The sequence below is a fragment of the Accipiter gentilis genome, chromosome W (genome assembly GCF_929443795.1).
Source record: "Accipiter gentilis chromosome W, bAccGen1.1, whole genome shotgun sequence".
NCBI classification, from domain to species: Eukaryota; Metazoa; Chordata; class Aves; order Accipitriformes; family Accipitridae; genus Astur; species Astur gentilis.
Window position 1 is genome coordinate 14,649,347 of NC_064918.1, and position 19,683 is coordinate 14,669,029.

General features: G+C 49.9%; 1 protein-coding gene and 1 long non-coding RNA gene across 13 annotated transcripts; both read left to right on the forward strand.

Moving 5' to 3' along the window:
• Nucleotides 1-1,094: 1,094 nt before the first annotated feature.
• On the forward strand, nucleotides 1,095-5,009 carry LOC126035299 (sigma non-opioid intracellular receptor 1-like). Of its 10 annotated transcripts, XM_049793753.1 has the most exons (6): nucleotides 1,416-1,590; nucleotides 2,381-2,581; nucleotides 3,119-3,211; nucleotides 3,532-3,601; nucleotides 4,029-4,205; nucleotides 4,610-5,009. In XM_049793753.1, exons 1-5 carry the CDS (start codon nucleotides 1,431-1,433, stop codon nucleotides 4,159-4,161), a joined length of 657 nt encoding a protein of 218 aa, XP_049649710.1. In that variant the 5' UTR covers nucleotides 1,416-1,430; the 3' UTR covers nucleotides 4,162-4,205; nucleotides 4,610-5,009. The 10 variants fall into 10 exon arrangements, with proteins under 10 accessions (XP_049649709.1, XP_049649710.1, XP_049649707.1 ...); XM_049793750.1 differs by having other exon boundaries at nucleotides 3,119-3,601; XM_049793746.1 differs by having other exon boundaries at nucleotides 3,119-3,399; nucleotides 3,532-4,205.
• Nucleotides 5,010-6,000: 991 nt separating this feature from the next.
• LOC126035409 (uncharacterized) lies at nucleotides 6,001-17,885 on the forward strand. 3 transcript variants are annotated; one of them, XR_007504904.1, is made up of 2 exons: nucleotides 6,001-6,091; nucleotides 9,705-17,885. It is a non-coding gene; the product is annotated as an uncharacterized LOC126035409 (long non-coding RNA). The 3 variants fall into 3 exon arrangements; XR_007504902.1 differs by having other exon boundaries at nucleotides 6,003-6,091; nucleotides 9,418-17,885; XR_007504903.1 differs by having other exon boundaries at nucleotides 6,003-6,091; nucleotides 9,677-17,885.
• The last annotated feature ends 1,798 nt before the right edge of the window (nucleotides 17,886-19,683 follow it).

Consider the following 19,683-nt stretch of genomic DNA (forward strand, 5'->3'; position numbering starts at 1 on the left):
TGCACCCAGGGGTAGGAGGCACCCAGCTTGGCCAACAGCTCTGCCCACGTGTTGATGGCAGCCCAGATCTCTGCTGGGAACACAAGGGGCAGCGTCAGGTCCAACCGGGGGTGGAAGCACATCACCTTGCTGCAGAGGAGACACACGTAGGTGGCCAGGGCTGCAGGGTGTCCTCAGGGCCCCATGTGGCCCTGCTGCATCACAGAGGGACAGGGGAAGCTGAACAGGGATGAGACCCCCGAAATCCCCCAAAACAGAGCAGGCATGCACAGAACAGGCATCGCAAGGAGGGGTGTGGGCTCAGTCCTGCTTCATCCCACGGGTCCCAGCTGTCATCACAGCCCGGACCCCCTAGAGCCATGGAGGTATTCACCACATGCCCCAGGCTGCTGCTGCTTGAAACAAGGGGTGATCACTGTCACCTGGTGAAGGACAGAGCAGGGAGGGAGAGGGGACCAGGGCAGCACCCATGCCCATGTAACCTACCCTACAGCCCCCCCCAAGACCTGAGCCTGGGGGTCCCCAGCAGCCTGCTCTTCCCCCCGAAGTTACTAGGCTCAGGAACATCAGGCTGCAGCACAGGGAAGTCATTTGGGAAGACAAAGGTGCCCTCGTACTGAGGGTTCACCTGCCAGGGCAAGAGATGGGGTCAGGGGGGACAGGGCGGCAGGGAGAGCCTGGATGCCTGAGTCCCCGGCGGTACCTTGCCATTGGCCCGGGTGGCCCCAGGGCAGAGGGGGTTGTTGGGGTCCCAGAGGGCCACGTCCTCGGGGGCAGCTTCTCCAGCTGCCCCTGCCAGGGGTGCTTCACCCAGTGGGCCAACACCAGCACCCAGCCATCCCGCAGCGGGTTGTAACGAGCATGCTGGTGCTGCTCTGTGGGGAGAGAGGAGCGGGGCATCAGGGAGGGAGGGACGCGGGAGGCAGACCTCCGCGGGCCGGGCACCCCCCACCCACCATGCCCCCTCCTCGGATAACCCTGCAAGAGGGTCTACACTCTATTTTACGCCCCCAGACCCCCCCCCCCCCCCCAGCTTCACCCCTTCCTCCCTGTCCCAGTCTGGGGGGGGTTTCCCGCTGCCACACACACACACCCCCGGGCAGGAAGGGTCCCCGCAGCCCCCGCTTCCCGGGTTGCGGCTGGGCTGGGCTCTGCCGGGGGTCCGGAGGGAGGCAGCCCCGGCCGTACCGCTGGCGCGGAAGCAGCCGCCCCCCACTTCCTCCTCCCCCACCAGCGGCTCCATGCTGCGGCTGTCCCGAAAGCCCCGGCGACAGCATCAACATCGCCCTGCGGGACCGGCTCCTTAGAGCCGCCGCCGCCGCTCCGCTCCGCCCCGCCCTGCTGGAGCAGGGCCGCCCGCGGCTTGGCCGCGGCGGGGGCGGTCCCGCTCCCCGTCCCGGTGCCGGCGGGGCAGAGCGGCGGCGGGCGGCATGGGGGCGGCGGGGCGGCGGGCTCTGCGGCAGGCGCTGCGGGCCGGACTGGCGCTGGGCGTGCTGGCGCTGGTGCTGCAGGGGCTGCGGGGCTGGCTGACCTCCAAGCGGTACGAGTTCACGCCCGCCGAGATCGCTCAGCTCGCCCGGCACCACGCGGGTACGCGCCGCCCGTGGGGACGGGGCCTGCGGGGGGAACAGGACCGAGGAGGGATGGGGACGAGGAGGGGGGGGGCAGCGGCCTGGGCTGGGGAAGGGACCTATAGCGGGGATGCGGGATCGAGGAGGTCCTGATACAGGGGGGCTGGAATCACGGGGGGAATGGGACTGGGGTCAGGGAGGGGCCGGGGGGCTGCGACTGGGGCAGCAGGACCAGTATTGGGAAGGGATCAGTACCAGGGAACTGGGATGGGGGATTGGGGTAGGGTAATGGGACTGGGATGAAGGAGGAATGGGGTCTGGGGCAGCCGGATCACCCAACCCTGTTGGGGCTGAACCCGGGGTTAAGGCAGCTCCCTCTGTGCTGGGGCTGGTCCAGGTCAAGGAACCAAGCCCTAAGTGGGTCAGGGGCAGAACCAACCCCCCAACTAGGGTTGGAGGGGAGGGCTGGCCCTGTAGGGTGCAAGGTGTGTGGTCACAGCGGAGGGGCTGCATGTCACCAGGGCAGGGTGGGTCACTGTCACCTTGCTTGGGTCCCCCATATAGCCCAGCACCTGGGATAGGCTGTAGGGCTGGAGTGCTTGGTGCTGCACATCTTCCATCAGCATCCAGGGAGGCAGCGGGGCTGGGTCTGCAGCCATGGGGATGGAAGGCTGTTGAAAGGAGACATTTCCCCTAGGGAGACCCCTCAAAGGATGTGCTGTGACCCTGTGGCTGGGGAGGGGATTCAAGGGGGGGGGGAGCAGGGCTTGCTTCGTGCCAAGGACTCATGGTGACCCCGGGTGCTACAGGGCTGGACCACGAGCTGGCTTTCTCCAAGATCATCGTGGAGCTACGGAAGAAGCACCCAGGGCACATCCTGCCAGATGAAGACCTGCAGTGGGTGTTTGTGAACGCAGGCAGGTGGATGGGCTCCATGTGCCTCCTGCATGCCTCACTCACCGAGTATGTGCTGCTCTTTGGGACAGCCGTTCACACCGGGGGCCACTCAGGTAAGCAGGAGACAGGGCTGGCAGGTAAGGGGTTTCTCTGAGCTCTTTCCACCCTGCTTGTTCAGGTCCAGCTGCCCTGGCCGTGGTGTGCCTGGGGCAGGGAGCCCGCTGCTCCACTTCTGGATGGGAAGCACGATGCTGGAAAACACCCTCCACATGAGGACCAGCCCCCGCGGTGTTCCGCAATGCCTGCAGGTCCCGGCACATGCTGTGCCATGCCGTGCCACATGGCCAGGACTCTCTGCATCCAGCTGGCCGGTGGTGGCAGGCATCACATTTCCCAGTGCTTCATCAGGGAGCAAATGCCAAACATGCTGGAAACAATGGAGCTTAAGGACACTGAGCAGCCCAGGCTGTTGGGATGTGGCTGGTCACACAGGCAGCCTGGGTACCAGACCCAGCCACACTCCTTGGTGTGTTGAGGCCCTGGGGCTGGCATCCTTCCCCCCCCAGAGGGCTGCTCTGTGGCTCAGACCTGGGCTCCTGAGCTGTCCCTGGCAGGGATGCTCTAAGCCGGTGCTGCCTGTCCTCCCTCAGGTCGGTACTGGGCAGATATCTCCAACACCGTCATCTCAGGGACCTTCCAGCAGTGGAAGGAAGGGACCACCAGAAGTGAGATCTACTATCCAGGTAAGCGCAGCAGCCATGGCGCCCTACAGGCTGTGTCCATGTCCTGGGACATGATTGCTCTGTGGGCTGGTCCTCCACTGTTGCAGAGCCTCTTTCTTCCAGCTGGCAGAAGCCAAGAGCTCAGGATGGGGCAGTTTGTGTCCCCTGGGGCACATCCCAGCATCTCAGTGGGTGCCAGTAAGAGAAAAGTAAGCAAGACTGGGGAGGGGTTGGGGTGCGCAGCCCGGGGTGCTCAGCCCTGCAGGTCCTGGTCCCACCCATCTCTTTGGGAACGATATGGGGCAGCTGCTGGGAGCTGTGCTGGTTGTGTGTGTTGGCAGGGGACACCATCGTGCACCAGGCAGGAGAGGCCACGTCGGTGCAGTGGAGCGCAGGCACCTGGATGGTGGAGTACGGCCGGGGCTTCATCCCCTCCATGCTTGCCTTCGCCCTGGCTGACACCCTCTTCAGCGCTCAGGACTTTGTCACCCTCTTTTACACCCTGCGCGTCTACGCCAAGAGCCTGCTCCTGGAAGCCAATGCCTTCTTCAGCACCTTGGGCTGCTGAGCCCGGCTCACTGGGGTGCCCTGCTGGGCACAGCTGGCTCCTCTCCTCCCAGCCTTCCTCCCCTTTCCTCCTCCTCCTCCCCAGGCTCTATCAGAGGCAGCAGGAGACCCCCTATGCCTCCCCCCAATTGCTCTGTCCTTCCCCATGGGCCAGCTGGGTATCAGGACAGAGGGACCGTGGCAGTCACCGCAATGCAGACCACCAGTTCTCTTTACTACCTGCCCGTCCCCCCTTTCAAGCAGAGCCATGTCCTGCTTTTCCATTCCCCAGGGCTGGAGTCGCCTTGTGGGGTACGAACACCTCTGTGTGCCCCTGGTGTGCAGCAGGAGAGGGGCTGGGGTTGGCTGTCCCTGGGCTCTGCGAAATTTCTGCAGCTCCCGAGACATCAGGAGGAGGATGCTAGCAGAAGCCAGGCTGCGCCATGCCCCTTGGGGCAGGGTGCACAAGGTGAGCTGGGCCAGAGCACCCACTGTAAAGGTCGGCCAAGAGGTTCCCTGGCAGGCTGCCAGGTCTGCAGGCAGCACAGGGCACTGTGTCCAGCTGGCAGCATCTCCCATGGCTCCATCCCCACTGACATGGGTTGGCAGCACACAGTGTCCCCCTGGCACAGGGCGGGATCTGCGCTGGGACCCCCCAGCAGTGAGGGGATGCCCAGCCTCTGTGCTGGAGGTCCCTCCTGGTCCCCTGCGTGTCATCTGCCCGAGGGGATAGCTGGGGCTGGAAGAGGGTCCCTTTCCCCACGGTCCCCCTCCCTGCAGTCCCCCCCCAACGGGGAAAGCTACCACCTGTCACTTTAACTGAGAGCCTGTTCTGTGTGGCCTCTGGTCTATGCACATACCTATTGTCTGCAGGTGCCTGAACCTCTGTAGTAGCTCAGGACGGGATCTCGCCCCTTGAAACACTTCCCCTGGCTGTGAGACCCCCTAGGGATGGCCACCCTGCTCAGCTCCTGGTGCAGAGTCCTGGTCACCGAGGGAGTGCCGTGGTTCCCTGGCTGAGCCTGGCTGCAGACCCCGCTCGCAGCCCTGTGGCCAGACCCAGGTGGGCTCGCTGCTTGGTGGAGGGCTTTCGCCTCTGCGCTGCTGCCAAATTAACGTGTGTGTCCCCAGCCACCAGGCTTGTAGCATGTCCCTCCTCCCACAACCCGGACTGTCCCTGTCCCGCCAACTGGCAGCCCCATACACGGGCTACTTCTTAATTTGCCACCCAAAAAGAGATGTCAGTAATAAAATTGTTCATCCCACCTGCTTGGATCCATGGGAGAGTCCGTGGAGCGTGCTGAGCCCCTGCCATGGGGAACGGTGCTGGATCTGGCCACCTCCAGGCTCAGCAGGGGTCCTGCTGGCAGCTGGCATCATCCTGCCCAGGGTCCTGGGAGCCAGGAGGTGCGGTGCTGGGCAGTATCAGGCCTGTCTCAGCTCCCAGGGACTGGCAGGAGATGGTGCTGTTACTCCTCTCTCCGCTGCAGTTGCTGGGATCTGAAAGCCTGGGCTGGTGCCAGGGCCCTGCCTCCGCAGGGAACCCAGAAGTCCGAGGGGGCTCTATCCTTTTTGGAGATGGTGCCTGTAATAAACTTTGCATAATCAATTTGTTAATCAAACCTGTTGGTTGTTAAAATATATTGATCTCTACAACTTAGTAATTAAGCTGCTTTTAACCACACTAACGTATTAGACAATAAGCACAGCAACAATTGTAGAAACTAGATATTGAGCTAAGTAAGCAGGATGTGCCTGTCTTGATTACCTTATCATATAACTCCTCAAGAGCAGTTTTCTGAGAAAATAAGGAACTGGTCCCAGAAACAGGCCAAGGCCGATTCCGTGGCTTGGACAGATAAACTTGAGGGAGTGTCCTCTTGGAACTAATTGTAATACCTCTTGGAACTAATTTTAATACGAAGCGGGAATAGGTCATGAATATGTATAGGCGTACCGGGAAATCCCATACATATGTAACACTTAACTGTTTAACTGTGAAACACGTTACCGTATCAGGTGCGCGCCGTTGGTGGAGCGGAGACTCCCCGGCCGCCCAGCGCTGTTTTGCCTGCTTGATCGCTTGCTTCAATAAACCTTGATTGGATTATCCACGGGCTGGTGTACAAATTTTTGTCGTAACTTATAACAATTTGGTGCCGTGACTCGGATAAAGTTAACTTGGTTTGGAATCTAAACTCTGGGGAGGCGCCCCATCCTTGGATGGCCCCGGAGTGGACGATATCCTTTCCAAGACCCTTACCTCCGAACCCTAAATTTGGCAAGCAGGCAAAGGAACACTGCAGTACCCCGTAATTTTCGTGCACGAAGATCTGGACGAAGACTCCAGGTTAAGTGAGTATTGAAAGCGTTTCCCGTTCGGTCGGGGTGGGTTTCCCGAAGTGCGCATACACGAGATGCTCCCGAGGAGCAAAGTGAGTGCAGACCCTCTTGTAGTGCGGTTCTCATTGCCCGCGAGGGCGTGAGCCACGAACAAGGGGCGCGAGTGTGTGTGTGTGAGGGAGAGGCACTTCGGAAGATGGGGCAGAAGAGAAGCAAGCCTTCTGACTCCATGGTGGGTTCCCCGGGGTGTAGTTCGCCTGGGGAGAGGGATGACTCCATAGGGCATCCTAAGGTCAGTCTCCCTATGATACCGCCAGATAGTCCTTTAGGGGTAATAATTGCCCATTGGGATGACTGGCTGCCCAGACAGGGCAAAAGCAGAGAAAAAATGATATATTATTGCATACAGGTGTGGGGTGGTAAACAAATTAGAAGAGATCAGGTATTTTGGCCTGGTTTTGGGACGTTTGAGGATTGGATGTGTCGAGCCCTAAACATATATGTAAATTCTAAGGAACCCTTTGGTTTGGAGGAGAGTGAATATGCTAATTTGTGGATGGGATTGGATACCCGAATCCATGTGTTTGCTCTGGGTGAAAAGAACCATGGGAGGAGGACTGGAGGCCCCGAGGAGCTTCCCACACCTCCTCCCCGTTGTGTTCCCCCTGCACTCACGCCTGGCCTGGCCCACCCCCTTCCTCCTCTTCCCCGACAGCCCCGGACCCAGACTTGGACCCTCCGAGTTCCCCTGAAGAGAGCGGGGGAGTGGCAAGGAGTCAGACCAGAAAGAGGGAGCAGTCAGGGGAGAAATTGTGCCCCTTGAGAGAGATGGCTGGGGGGGGGGGGTGTCCACAGCCTGGCGTGGGATTTGTGTCAGTACCCTTGAATTCCAGAGATGTAAGGGAATTCAGGAAGGAGATGGGGAACCTTTTAGAAGACCCCTTGGGAGTATCCGATAGGTTGGACCAGTTTTTGCATCCTAATATATATATACTTGGGAAGAGCAGGAGTGAGAGTTTGGGATCAGCAGCACCAACACGGTCCAGGCACAGATATTAAATGGCCACTACAGCGGCCAAACTGGGATAACCAGAATGCAGAACATAAAACTCATATGGCAGATCTGCGTACTATAATTGTTCAAGGCATTAAGGAATCTGTTCCCCGAGGACAGAATATTAACAAAGCATTTAGTGGACACCAGAAGAAAGATGAGACCCCCACTGAATGGTTAGAGAGATTGAGAAAGAATCTGCAGCTCTATTCCAGGCTGGATCCTGCCACTTCAGTGGGGCAAGCCCTGTTAAAAACTCAGTTTGTGGCGAAATCATGGGTAGACGTTAGAAAGAAACAACAGGATGAACAGATGTTTGGAAATGAATGGGGGGGGGGTCGGGGGCTCTACTTATTGGGGACTGAAACATCTGCGGAGCCCCGAGTAAAATTGAAATTAGGTCCCCAAAAGGAGGAGGTAGAATTTTTAGTAGATACAGGAGCCGAAAGATCCACCGTTCAAAAACTACCCTCCGGTTGCACCCTTACTAAAAACACCATAAATATTGTAGGTGCAAAAGGGAAACCTTTTAAAGTCCTTAGTGATTTACTCTTGCTCCCTGAGGCAGAATACAATTTATTAAGAAGGGATTTGATTTTGAAATTAAACTTAAGCATTCAAAGTCGAGGAGAGGGGTCCGGCTCCGTGCGGTCGCGGCGGAGCCGGCGCTGCAGCAGCAGCGGGCGAACTCCTTTGTTGCAGCCGCGGCGGCGGCAGCAGCAGCAGCAGCCGCGGCGGTAGCGGCGGCAGCGGCGGGGGCAGCCCCCCCCTCGGCAGCGGCCGCCGCCTCTCCTCGCGCCGCGGGGCTATAATTGAAGTCAACTCTAAACAGCCAAAGAGAGTGGGGCTTTCTGTGCGACTGCTGTATCGCTATCGATGAAAACAATTAAGATGGACTGTGCTACCACAAGGGTTCACAGAGTCACCAAATCTATTTGGACAAACTTTAGAGAAAATTTTACAAGATTTCATTCTTACCCAGAGAAGTAAAGTTATTACAATATGTGAACGATCTATTAGTAGCGGGAGAAACTAAAGAAAGAACCTGAGAAACCACTATTAAATTGTTAAACCCCCACAAACTAAAAAGGAAATTCGACAAATGTTGGGATCACTAAGATATTGTAGACCATGGCTTGAAAGATACAGTGAAAAGGTGAAATTAACTAATAACCAACTTAAAAGGTCTACAGAAGATGATCAGAAATTGGAGGAAATTAAAAGGGCATTAATACAAGCACCTGTATTAAGCCTCACAGATCTTAAAAAAAAAAAAACAAACAAAAAAACCCCAAACCTTTTTTTTGTGAATAGTCCTTGCTCAAGACTGGGCAGGAATTAAGAAACCCGTGAGGTATTGTTCTAAGTTACTTGATCCAGTAAGTAGAGAATGGCCTACTTGTCTCCAAGCTTTGGTCACTAGGGCGTTATTAATGGAGGAAGTTAGAAAGATTACCTTTAGTACCCCTTTAAAAGTGTATACTCCACATAATGTCAGAAATGTTTACAACAGAAGTGGAAAAATGGCTAACAGATAGCTGGATCCTAAAATATGAAGCAATATTGATTGACTCCCCTAATTTAGAACTGAGAGTAACCTCTGCTCAGAGTCCAGCACATTTTGTTTGGAAAACCATCGGAGAAATTGCAACATAACTGCTTAGAGGTAATTGAGACCCAGACTAAAGTGAGACAATAATTAATAAGGACCTAAAACCTGTGGAATCAGGACCTCTAAGCCCATCATGGTCAGCTCAGGCTTGTGAGCTGTATGCCCTATATAGGGCCCTAGAATTAATTAAAGAAAAAAAAAATGGGACTATATTTAAAGATTACAAAAATACATATGGAGTAGTTCACACTTTTGGAAAAATTTGGAAAGAAAAAGGTTTGATTAATACTCAAGGGAGGAATCTTATACATCAGGAATTAATAGCAAAAATTTTAAGAGCATTAAGAAAACCAAGGGAGATAGCAGCGGTACATATGAGAGGACATCAAAAGAGATTAGATTACCGAATCAGAGGGAATAATTTGTCAGACAGAGAGGCCCAGGAAGCAGCCCTGAGGACTCAGGTCACCAAAATTAACATAGTAATTTTCTTTGTGTTCCTATATAATGGTTCTAAGGGTCAAATATGTTGCTCTGCTGTAAAGCCTCTGTGCCAGGGAATTGTGTTTTGCCTCTGAATATTTAAGGTTGCCAATAAACTATTCTTGTTGGCAGGTTAATAAGAATATAAACACTATACAGTCCTGTGTTAATACTTAATTGTGTTTATAGGCAAAATTAAAAGACTTTACTAGCTATCTGAGAAGTAATACTCATTTCAAGTTGTTAAATGCCAATTGAACACCCAAAGATAGAAGAAAAATTCTTACAGGAGTATATCATTGAACTCATGAAGAGACAGCAAGAACTAATAAAGAAAGGACTGATAGTGCAGAGGCCACCCTTAGATATTGCAATACACAAAATTACGCCTGGAGATAAGGTATTGATCAAAACCTGGAAAGAATCATCTCTAACTCCCTGTTGGGAGGGACCGTTTCTTGTTCTGCTTACTACAGACACTGCAGTCTGGACTGCCGAAAGAGGATGGACTCATGCAAGCAGAATCAAAGGACCAATTCAGAGTTCTCACTGGGAGGCGACCAGAGACCCTGACAGCTTGAAAATTAAGTTCCGAAGAAAAGTGGATGAGTGAGACTATCTTTTGTAAAGATCCTCACTGTATATGTTATCCCTTTGTATGTTATAGGTGTAAACTCTGTAGAGAAAAGTGGTGGACACATTGCTCCTATGGGTATTCCCCTAGTGGTATTTGCCACGAATGTTATAATTACGAATGGGAATTAACTGAGCAAGCATTGCATGTGGGAGTATCAACCGGGAAAATTATAAAGGACTCCAAAGAGTGGTGGGATATTTTTGCTAAAGGCATAAACCCTGAGAGGTGTTGTCTTTACGTAAACGAGCCATGTACAACGAAGGCTGAAATAGTGCAAGTATCTTGCAGACGAACAGTGGTCAGAGTGGGATGGGAGCGTGGAAAGTGAAGGATAAAAACTGGGATGCATATAAGTCAAAGCAAATCAAATATAAAGGAGGTTCCCCTGAAGAATACGACTGCTGCCGAGAAGATGATACACCTCGCTGCTCTAAGCAACAGAGTAGGCAGAGAAGAAGGCAGAGACGTACTGCTGTGGGGATTAAGGTTGATGAACCACCTCCAGAGAAGGCTCACGGAGCCTCTTGACTTATTACTCCCAAACAAAACGTCCTCAGAGCTTCCCCAAAGTCTCCCATCTCTCACCAGGGATAAAGACAAAAACCAAAATGATTATCAACACCCTTGGAATACCTGTCGCAAGGGTAAGGGTACACCACTTTTCTCGAACTTAAAATTAAGCACTTGGATGATAAGACTGTTACTAATGCTGACAGGGATAACCCAAGGGAACGGGAACCCCCACCAACCTTATAAATGGACGCTCTATAGGTGGGAGGATCAAATGATATTACAGCAAGTAATTGCTACCGGGGCCCCAAGTTTTAATCAATCTTTATGTCAACTCGTACCCAGAGACCCATGTCTACATAACTCAGGCTTTTATTTTTGTCCTAGTTCTAACCCTGGAAAGGGGTATTGCACCCATCCCAACTCTTACTATTGTTCTTATTGGGGTTGCGAAACTATAGCTTCTGACTGGACTCCTGGGGGAGGTCCAGATAAATTCCTATCCGTAGGATGGGGACCTCATGGATGTACACCTGCTTCACATGGTTGGGATGGAAGCCAAACAGGACCATGGAGTGGAAATTGCCCATATATTTATGTTGGGAAGTGGCTTGCTGAAAAAGGACATGGGCCTGTGGAAAAGTTGTGCGAGCAGAGTTCTGTGTGAAAGAATGTCAGTTTGAGCAACAAGACTAGGCCTTGGCTGAAAATAGCTGGCTTTACTGATATTGGGAGAAAAACAACAGCTGGTCTCGCTGTTATCAGGAGAAAGACAGGGACGGTGTGACCTTGGCATAACTTCACAAGTAACTTTTGAAGAAGTCCCATGAGAAAGTTACCGAACATGCATAGCTGCCAGCCACAAGTGGGTGTGTTTTAGTAATGAATAAACATTAGCAATGTACCAATCATATTAGGACTAGTAGGCATAATTATCGCAAACTGTATAAATATGAGCTAGCTGTGCAAATAAAGTTGAATCACTTCTATCACTCATATTGGGTCGACTTATGTGCATTCCTCCGCCGCTCCAACAAATGGCGCCCGAACGGGGACCGAAGAAAGGGGAATTGGAGCGACGGACACTGAGAAGCACCGGTAGCAGCGACCGGGGGGCAAAAGATTAACCGAACGCTGATCGTCTCGGTTGGTGTGTTAACTCTCGTGCCTGGACCGTCCAAAAGGGGTTCGCCGTCAGTGAGGGCTACTGGAAAAAGGCTGCAAAGACTTTTTAACCGAGGTGCCTTAATCAAGGTAGCACCCAGGAGTATCAAGAAGCCGGCCGGCAATGGATCAAGAGGTAGCCCTAAAGTTATTACTGTGCTTTTTAGAAAAGCGGGGGGTAAATTGCGTTAAGCAAGTTTTGGGATTAGTTGCTTTAGGTCGTGTTAAGGGATGCTTTAAGAATCCGGATTTATTATTTGAGGAGAGTGAATGGTGTAGATTAGGAGATGTATTATGGGATATGGTAACTGACGATGATAAATCAGCTAAAAAACTAATGAAGCAAGGACAGAAACCTTTCAATTAGTGTGGGTACAGCTTTTGAGCTTAGTACCTGGAATGCTATTGGAACCTCCCTATGGGATGAAATCAGTGACGGGTCTAAAGAAGTTAAAGATCTTGCAACTTTATGGAAATTGATTAAGACAACTCTGTAAAAAATGAAAGCAGATCGTAAAGCGTCTGCGTCTGCTTTTGCTGCTCTCTCTCTCCAACCGCAAGCGAAAGGGAAAAGCGGGGAGAAAACCATAATGCAGCGAGAGAGACTTTTTGGAGCTTGTTCGCCTGCTCTTGTGCCCTTGACTTCTGCTCCACTCCCTGGGACTGCCGATATTAATCAGCCATCCGACAGTTCCCAAGCCTCCCTAACCGTACGATTAAAGGAAACCCTACAGAATCAGGGAGTGAGTAAAAATCTGCCTACGAAAACACAGCCCCCAGATACCACCGTTCAACATGAACAAATTATACCTAGCATATACCCTTATTCAAATAATGCAAACAAGGACTTGGCTACTCTAATAATAGAACAAAAAGAGACAATGTTAGAATTGTTAAAGGAAATGGGGAAAAGAGACGGGGAAACCAATGCACCCGTGATAGACGTGGAGCCGCCTGTAATAGCCGCTTGTAATAGCCGCTTGTAATAGCCGCTGCAGAAGAAAGGCAGAGACATTGGAGGGGTGTAATAAAAGATGCCGTTATAGAAGGGACTATGCTCCAAGCATTCCCAGTTATTGCATCAAATGGACAGAAAAAATGGGAGGCGTTTGACTGGGAGGTCATTGAGAAATTAAGGAATGCTGTGAGTCAGTACGGAATCAAATCTGCGTTAACTCACCAAATACTGCAATTCATTTTTTCTGCTGATACGCTGATACCTCGAGATATTAAACAGCTAGCACAGTTGATTTTGACTCCCGCCCGAATGTTAGTGTTTTTCTAGCAGTGGGAGAAGCTCTGTGATAGGGAACAACAACATCACGACAACAAACAGATCCCCTATGGGGAGTAACCACGCAGATGCCGATGGGTACTGGACCCTTCGCATCAGGGAACGCTCAGTTACAATGTATCACTGAGGTTCATCCTCTATCACAGATCTTGGCGTATCAAGCTTTTCTTACCATACCAGACAATATGTACAGCCATGCTTTTACCCAGGTGAAACAGGAGAATACAATTTATGATCACCCTGACATGAACGAGGGCATGAAAGAAAACGTGTTCAAAATATTCGCTTTTGAAAATGCTACTGAAAAGACACGCAAAGCATTGTGTAATTTGCCGAAAAATGCAGACGTCGTTGATATGATAGAATACACGGATCGATCAGTGGACTCACAGAAAGTAGCCTACGCTGCCACAGCTCTCCAAGGAGCTACAAAGAAACACAAGGCCAGTAAGACACCCTTGGTCAAGTGTTCTAACTGTGGCAAACGTGGACACATTAGGAGCAAATGTACAGTTACTGTTAACAGTAAGTGCTGCAACAAGTGTAAGAAAGATAACCATACCACCAAGAATACAGGAAGAAGGGAAACTTTACACCGACCGCGAAGGCTCCTCGCGCGACGACACGAATGCAAGGGGCTTGAGCTGCCAGCCCTCAGGCAGCCTCGCAACCACCAGATCCGCCACCGCAGGAAGCTCCGGAGTGGATGTGGAAACCGCAGTCAACATAAAGAGACCATTGGGGTTTGGACTTAGTGCATTTTAAATGGGGCAATCTTCAACAGCTCTAGAAGGAATTCTGGTGCTCCCAGGGCTTATTGATGCAGATTATTGTGGGACTGTGAAAATTATGATTCATGTTGTAATCCCTCCTGTTTCTATTCCTAAAGGTACCAGAATAGCACAATTAGTTCCATTCAGGTCGTGTGTTCCGAACCCGGGTGAAGTACAACGTGGAGATGGTGGATTTGGCTCCACAGGGAAACCGCAGGTATACTTTGCCATGGACACAACAAGAGGTAAACCAGAAAAGGTAGTGCAATTGGAAGGGCCCGATGGAGTTGTCGTCAAGAAACCGATGACAATCAATACAGGAGCTGATGTTATGATTATTTCACGATGCATTTGGCCTCCATCAGAGCCATCGATGAATCCAAACTTTGGTATTGCAGGGATAGGGGGCACACAAGCCACCTTAATAAGTCAGCTACCGATTACATTTGCGTTCCCCGATGGTGAACACATTACGACGTGTCCGTATGTCATGACTACCCCAACTGAATTGTTTGGCCTCGTAGGCCGTGATTTATTGAGCCAAATGAAGGCAATGTTAGTGACGCATCCTTTTTAGGAGCGGTCACTGAGGGGTAGCCGATTCTGAAAATTAACTGGAAAACAGATGACCCTGTTTGGATTGATCAGTAGCTGCTAAATTCTGAAAGGCTGCTAACAATACAAGGGTTAGTTGAGGACCAGTTGAGAGCGGGACAAGTTGTTCCTTCTACTAGTCCATGGAATACATTAATATTTACCATTCCCAAGAAAAGTGGGAAATGGAGACTGTTACATGATTGCAGAGCTGTGAATGCGGTGATGCACAGTATGGGAGCCCTGCAGCCAGGTTTGCCATCTCCAGTTATGCTTCCAGAAGAATGGGATTTGTTAATTATAAATCTAAAAGATTACACCCAGATGGCACTGAACGGTTCGCCTTTTCGGTACCATTGACTAACAAGGCAGAACCCTATAAGAGATACCATTGGGTCGTGTTACCGCAATGAATGCGCAATTCCCCCACGATATGTCAGGTGTATGTGGCCTGTGCATCAGAGCCTGTAAGAAAGCAGTTACCTCAGTAACTTGCAACAGGATGAGATTTTAACTCAATTGCAGGACATCTTAAGCCATCGCGGAGTAATAATCACTCCTGAAAAGGTGCAAAAGGCAGCACCTTGGACGTATTTGGGGTGGCACATAGATGCTAGCAATGTTAAACCTCAGAAGGTTCAAATAACATGAGAAATTTCAACGGTACATGATGTCCAGAAGCTTGTGGGAGATATCCAGTGGGTGCGGAATCTTTGCGGTATCACTAATGGCAATATGACCCCTCTGGTAGAACTCTTGGGTATGAGAACACTGTGCAGATGAGAAACGGGAAATGACAGAGCTGACCAATTGGTTGCAGCGCCACGGGAGCCTCCTCCAGGGAATCGTTTTCAACAAAGCACGGCAATCACGTGCGTTCTTGCACCAACCCGCTAGGATGTTAACAAAGCAATTTGACTTACCACTCACTGATGCCCAAGGTATCGTTAAAGCATGCCCTGATTGTCAAGAGGAGGGGCTCGGCTTGGGCTGTGGGGTTAACCGATGAGGTCTTTTGCCATTGCAGTTGTGGCAAATGGATGTCACCCATGTCACGTAGTTTGGTGCAAAGCGTTCTGTGCACGTGTGTATTGATACCTATCCTGCTGCCATGTGGGCCACGGCACGAACTGGATAAAAGGCCTTACATATTGAATGACATCTTCACGCTTCTTTTGCAGTACTGGGTGTGCCTAAAGAAATTAAGACGGACAACGGCCCAGCCTACGGTTCTACACGATTTGCTCGATTTTGTAATTTGTGGGGAATTCATCATGGTACCGGTATTCCACATCTTCCCATAGGACAGGCTATTGTCGAATGGGCCAACCAAACCCTAAAGAACATGCTGCAAAAACAAAAGGGGGGAACCCAGGGCTTACTCCCAGAGGAACGATTGGCCAAAGCCTTATTTGTGCTAAATTATCTTAGATTGACAGGTGATCACAAAGACCCACCAATGGTAGTGCATCATGTTCTTTTACAGGCAGAAAGGACGCGACAAAGTACAGGAATCATGGTAATGTATAAGGACCCAGAATCCGGGAAATGGTGCGGATCAGCAGAAGTAAAACTTACTGGGAGATCCCGGCTAAGTGGGTCAAGCCATGGCTTCGCACTGATGCTGGACCCGGAATTGTCCCAATGGCGACTGGCACGGCACCGGCGGGTGCTGGAGCCACTGATCCGACAGATTCTAACTAATAGAGTATTACTAGCAGACACCAAGTCCTTCAGAGAGGTTTTTAGAACAGCGTGCCTTATTGTATATAGAACTTGCTTTAGGTAAAAAGTGTGTTAAGCATAATTTGATTAAACATAGTGTGATTACGGGAAGACAGTGTGGGGTAAATGTAAAAGTTAGTTAAAGCCAAAATCAGGGGTAAGATCTATTTCCATTAATAACCTGGGAACGAGGTTGATTGTGTTTCCACAGATACAGGCCCACGACGGACTCCTGTTCGATTTGCACAACCATCATCATCCGGAGCATCATAGATGATGTGACAATATGAATACTACCTCAGCCAAAAACTAATGTATAGGTCACCTTGGCTAACATAACAGGTCAAGATTCTCTGTGCATCGCAACTGTATCGTAAAGCCCACGAACCAATAGACAAGATGGCTATGACTCGTGCAGCGCGCCTGGCCAGCGAGCGCATGCGTCATAGATTGCAACCGAGGCGGACTTTTGGCACCCGCTGGCCACGTGTGCTAAAACCCGTTCCTCTGCAAATGTATAAATACCGGGATTTTCCGAAGAACATCGGGCTGGTGTACGGTGAGGCCGTCGTTGCCTCTGTGGGGATGCCCACGGAAAGCTTGCACCTACCGATTGCTGGGCTGAGTTCGTGGAGCAAGATGGCACAAGAATGTATGGATGGTTCATTTTCCTCATAGTCCTCATGGTCTGGGTCATTAGGGGTAACGGGTTGGCTCAAAGAATTATGGGCATTATTGTAGTTACTGTGATTGTAGCTATTGTAATAGTTTTACCTTGTTCAGCTTATTAAGGAAAATGGCATCCCAAGTGATTAAGCAAGCCTGGATTGCTCAAAAATAAAAAGAGGGAGAAAGATTTAAACGGAGACCTACAGTGGATTCGGCCTTGTTTTGGTATTACAAATACAGACTTACAGCCGCTGCTGGATTTATTGAGGGGCAGAGATAGCTTAACTTCTACAAGACAACTAAGTGCACCGGGACGGCAAGCCTTGACAGCAATTGGACAAAAAATCACATCCTCCATGTCTGGCAGATACATTCCTGATTTACCCATAAATTTGAAACCTTATGCTGAGATTGATATGGATCGGTTAACACCATGGGACAGTAAGAATGTTTGGGTGTCACTAGCTAAAGCTATTAATCAAATCTCTTTTTGTGTGTCATTGGCATTACCTGAACAGTCTTTTATTCTTATGTGTTTTATTAGGTATAATGTTGTTTTTACTGTGTTTAATTAATTGTGTTCATAGATCTTTGCAAAGCGCAATACAGCAGGTGTTAAAATTTTACCTCAATCTATACACAAACAGATAAATTGGCTGAAGAAACATACACAAAGATCCAGCAAGAAACTAATTGGTTTGATGGGGTGTTACAGTCAATATTCGGCGGGATAACACCACGGCTAATGTCATTGATTAAGGAAGCCTTACGATGGTTGGGTATATTGATATTAATCTGTGTAATAGTTAAAATTGCTTATGAGTGCATGATAAAAGGAGTCTCAAAGCTGACACACCAAGCTCTACTCGCACAAAAAGAAAAAGGGGGAATTGTTGGGAAGTGGCTTGCTGAAAAAGGACATGGGCCTGTGGAAAAGTTGTGCGAGCAGAGTTCTGTGTGAAAGAATGTCAGTTTGAGCAACAAGACTAGGCCTTGGCTGAAAATAGCTGGCTTTACTGATATTGGGAGAAAAACAACAGCTGGTCTCGCTGTTATCAGGAGAAAGACAGGGACGGTGTGACCTTGGCATAACTTCACAAGTAACTTTTGAAGAAGTTCTCATGAGAAAGTTACTGAACACGCGTAGCTGCCAACCACAAGTGGGTGTGTTTTAGTAATGAATAAACATTAGCAATGTACCAATCATATTAGGACTAGTAGGCATAATTATCGCAAACTGTATAAATATGAGCTAGCTGCGCAAATAAAGTTGAATCACTTCTATCACTCATATTGGGTCGACTTATGTGCATTCCTCCGCCGCTCCAACATATTTATATTAATGTAACCAACCCAATAGATCATGCTTGGTTAACAGGAAAAACCTGGGGAGTAAGATATTGGGAACCTGGTATTGATAGGGGAAGTCTTATCTTTATTAAGAAGAAAGAATAGAAAAATCAATAACAGCATTAGAAAAATCTTTAACCTCACTATCAGAAGTAGTGCTACAAAACCGGAGAGGAATGGATCTCTTATTCCTACAGCAAGGAGGGCTCTGTGCAGCCCTAAGAGAGGAATGTTGCTTTTATGCTGATCACACAGGAGTAGTTAGAGATACCATGACAAAATTACGAGAGGGATTAGAAAACCGGAAAAGAGAAAGAGAAGCCCAACAGAACTGGTATGAGTCCTGGTTTACTAAATCCCCTTGGTTAACTACTTTGCTGTCAACCATAACAGGACCAATAGCTGTATTAATGTTGATATTAACTTTTGGACCTTGTATATTGAATAGAATTTTTGGATTGGTAAAAAAAATCGATTAGAAGCTGTACACCTAATGTTGATAAGAAGACACTATAAGCACCTAGAAGAAGATGAGATTGTTAAAGAAACTCCCCTTCTCTCCCTAGCTCGAGAAACTCTTGCCCAGTTTGATGAACAAAATAATAAAAACAAAAAGGGGGAATTGTAATAAACTTTGCATAATCAATTTGTTAATCAAACCTGTTGGTTGTTAAAATATATTGATCTCTACAACTTAGTAATTAAGCTGCTTTTAACCACACTAACATATTAGACAATAAGCACAGCAACAATTGTAGAAACTAGATATTGAGCTAAGTAAGCAGGATGTGCCTGTCTTGATTACCTTATCATATAACTCCTCAAGAGCAGTTTTCTGAGAAAATAAGGAACTGGTCCCAGAAACAGGCCAAGGCCGATTCCGTGGCTTGGACAGATAAACTTGAGGGAGTGTCCTCTTGGAACTAATTGTAATACCTCTTGGAACTAATTTTAATATGAAGCAGGAATAGGTCATGAATATGTATAGGCATACCGGGAAATCCCATACATATGTAACACTTAACTGTTTAACTGTGAAACACGTTACCGTATCAGGTGCGCGCCGTTGGTGGAGCGGAGACTCCCCGGCCGCCCAGCGCTGTTTTGCCTGCTTGATCGCTTGCTTCAATAAACCTTGATTGGATTATCCACGGGCTGGTGTACAAATTTTCGTCGTAACTTATAACAGTGCCGATGCTGGGCGTGCGGCCCTGGGGGTGGATGGACCCAGGCCTAGTGGCTTGGTGGTCCTTGAGAGGTTTACACAGATGCATGCACACAGACACACCCATCCCCCCCGGTGTGAGAAAGGCACAGGAGGGAATCACAGGATCTATAGGCTGTGTGTGTATGTCTGTGTGTGCATGCTGGCGGGCAGGTCACATGCACATGTGTATAGGTGCAAAACAGGATGGGTTTGTGTGTGTCTTGGCAGGGCATATGGGCATGTGTTGTTTTGTGCTTGCGTATCGGTAGAACAGTTCGCAGGTGGGTGTAGGCCAGACAGGTGGGGGGGTGTGCACATGTGTGTGCACACATGTATATAGGTAGAACAATTGGGCAGCTGTCCATACGGTCAGAACAATTGCACACATGTGAGTGCTTGGGCACATATGGGTAGGACATTTGTGTATGTGCATGTGTGTGTGGGCATGCCATGCCCATTCCCTGGGGTTTACTGGGGCCCCGTTGAGGAACACGAGCAATCCTGCACTGGCCTGCGTGGGAAGGCGCTAACT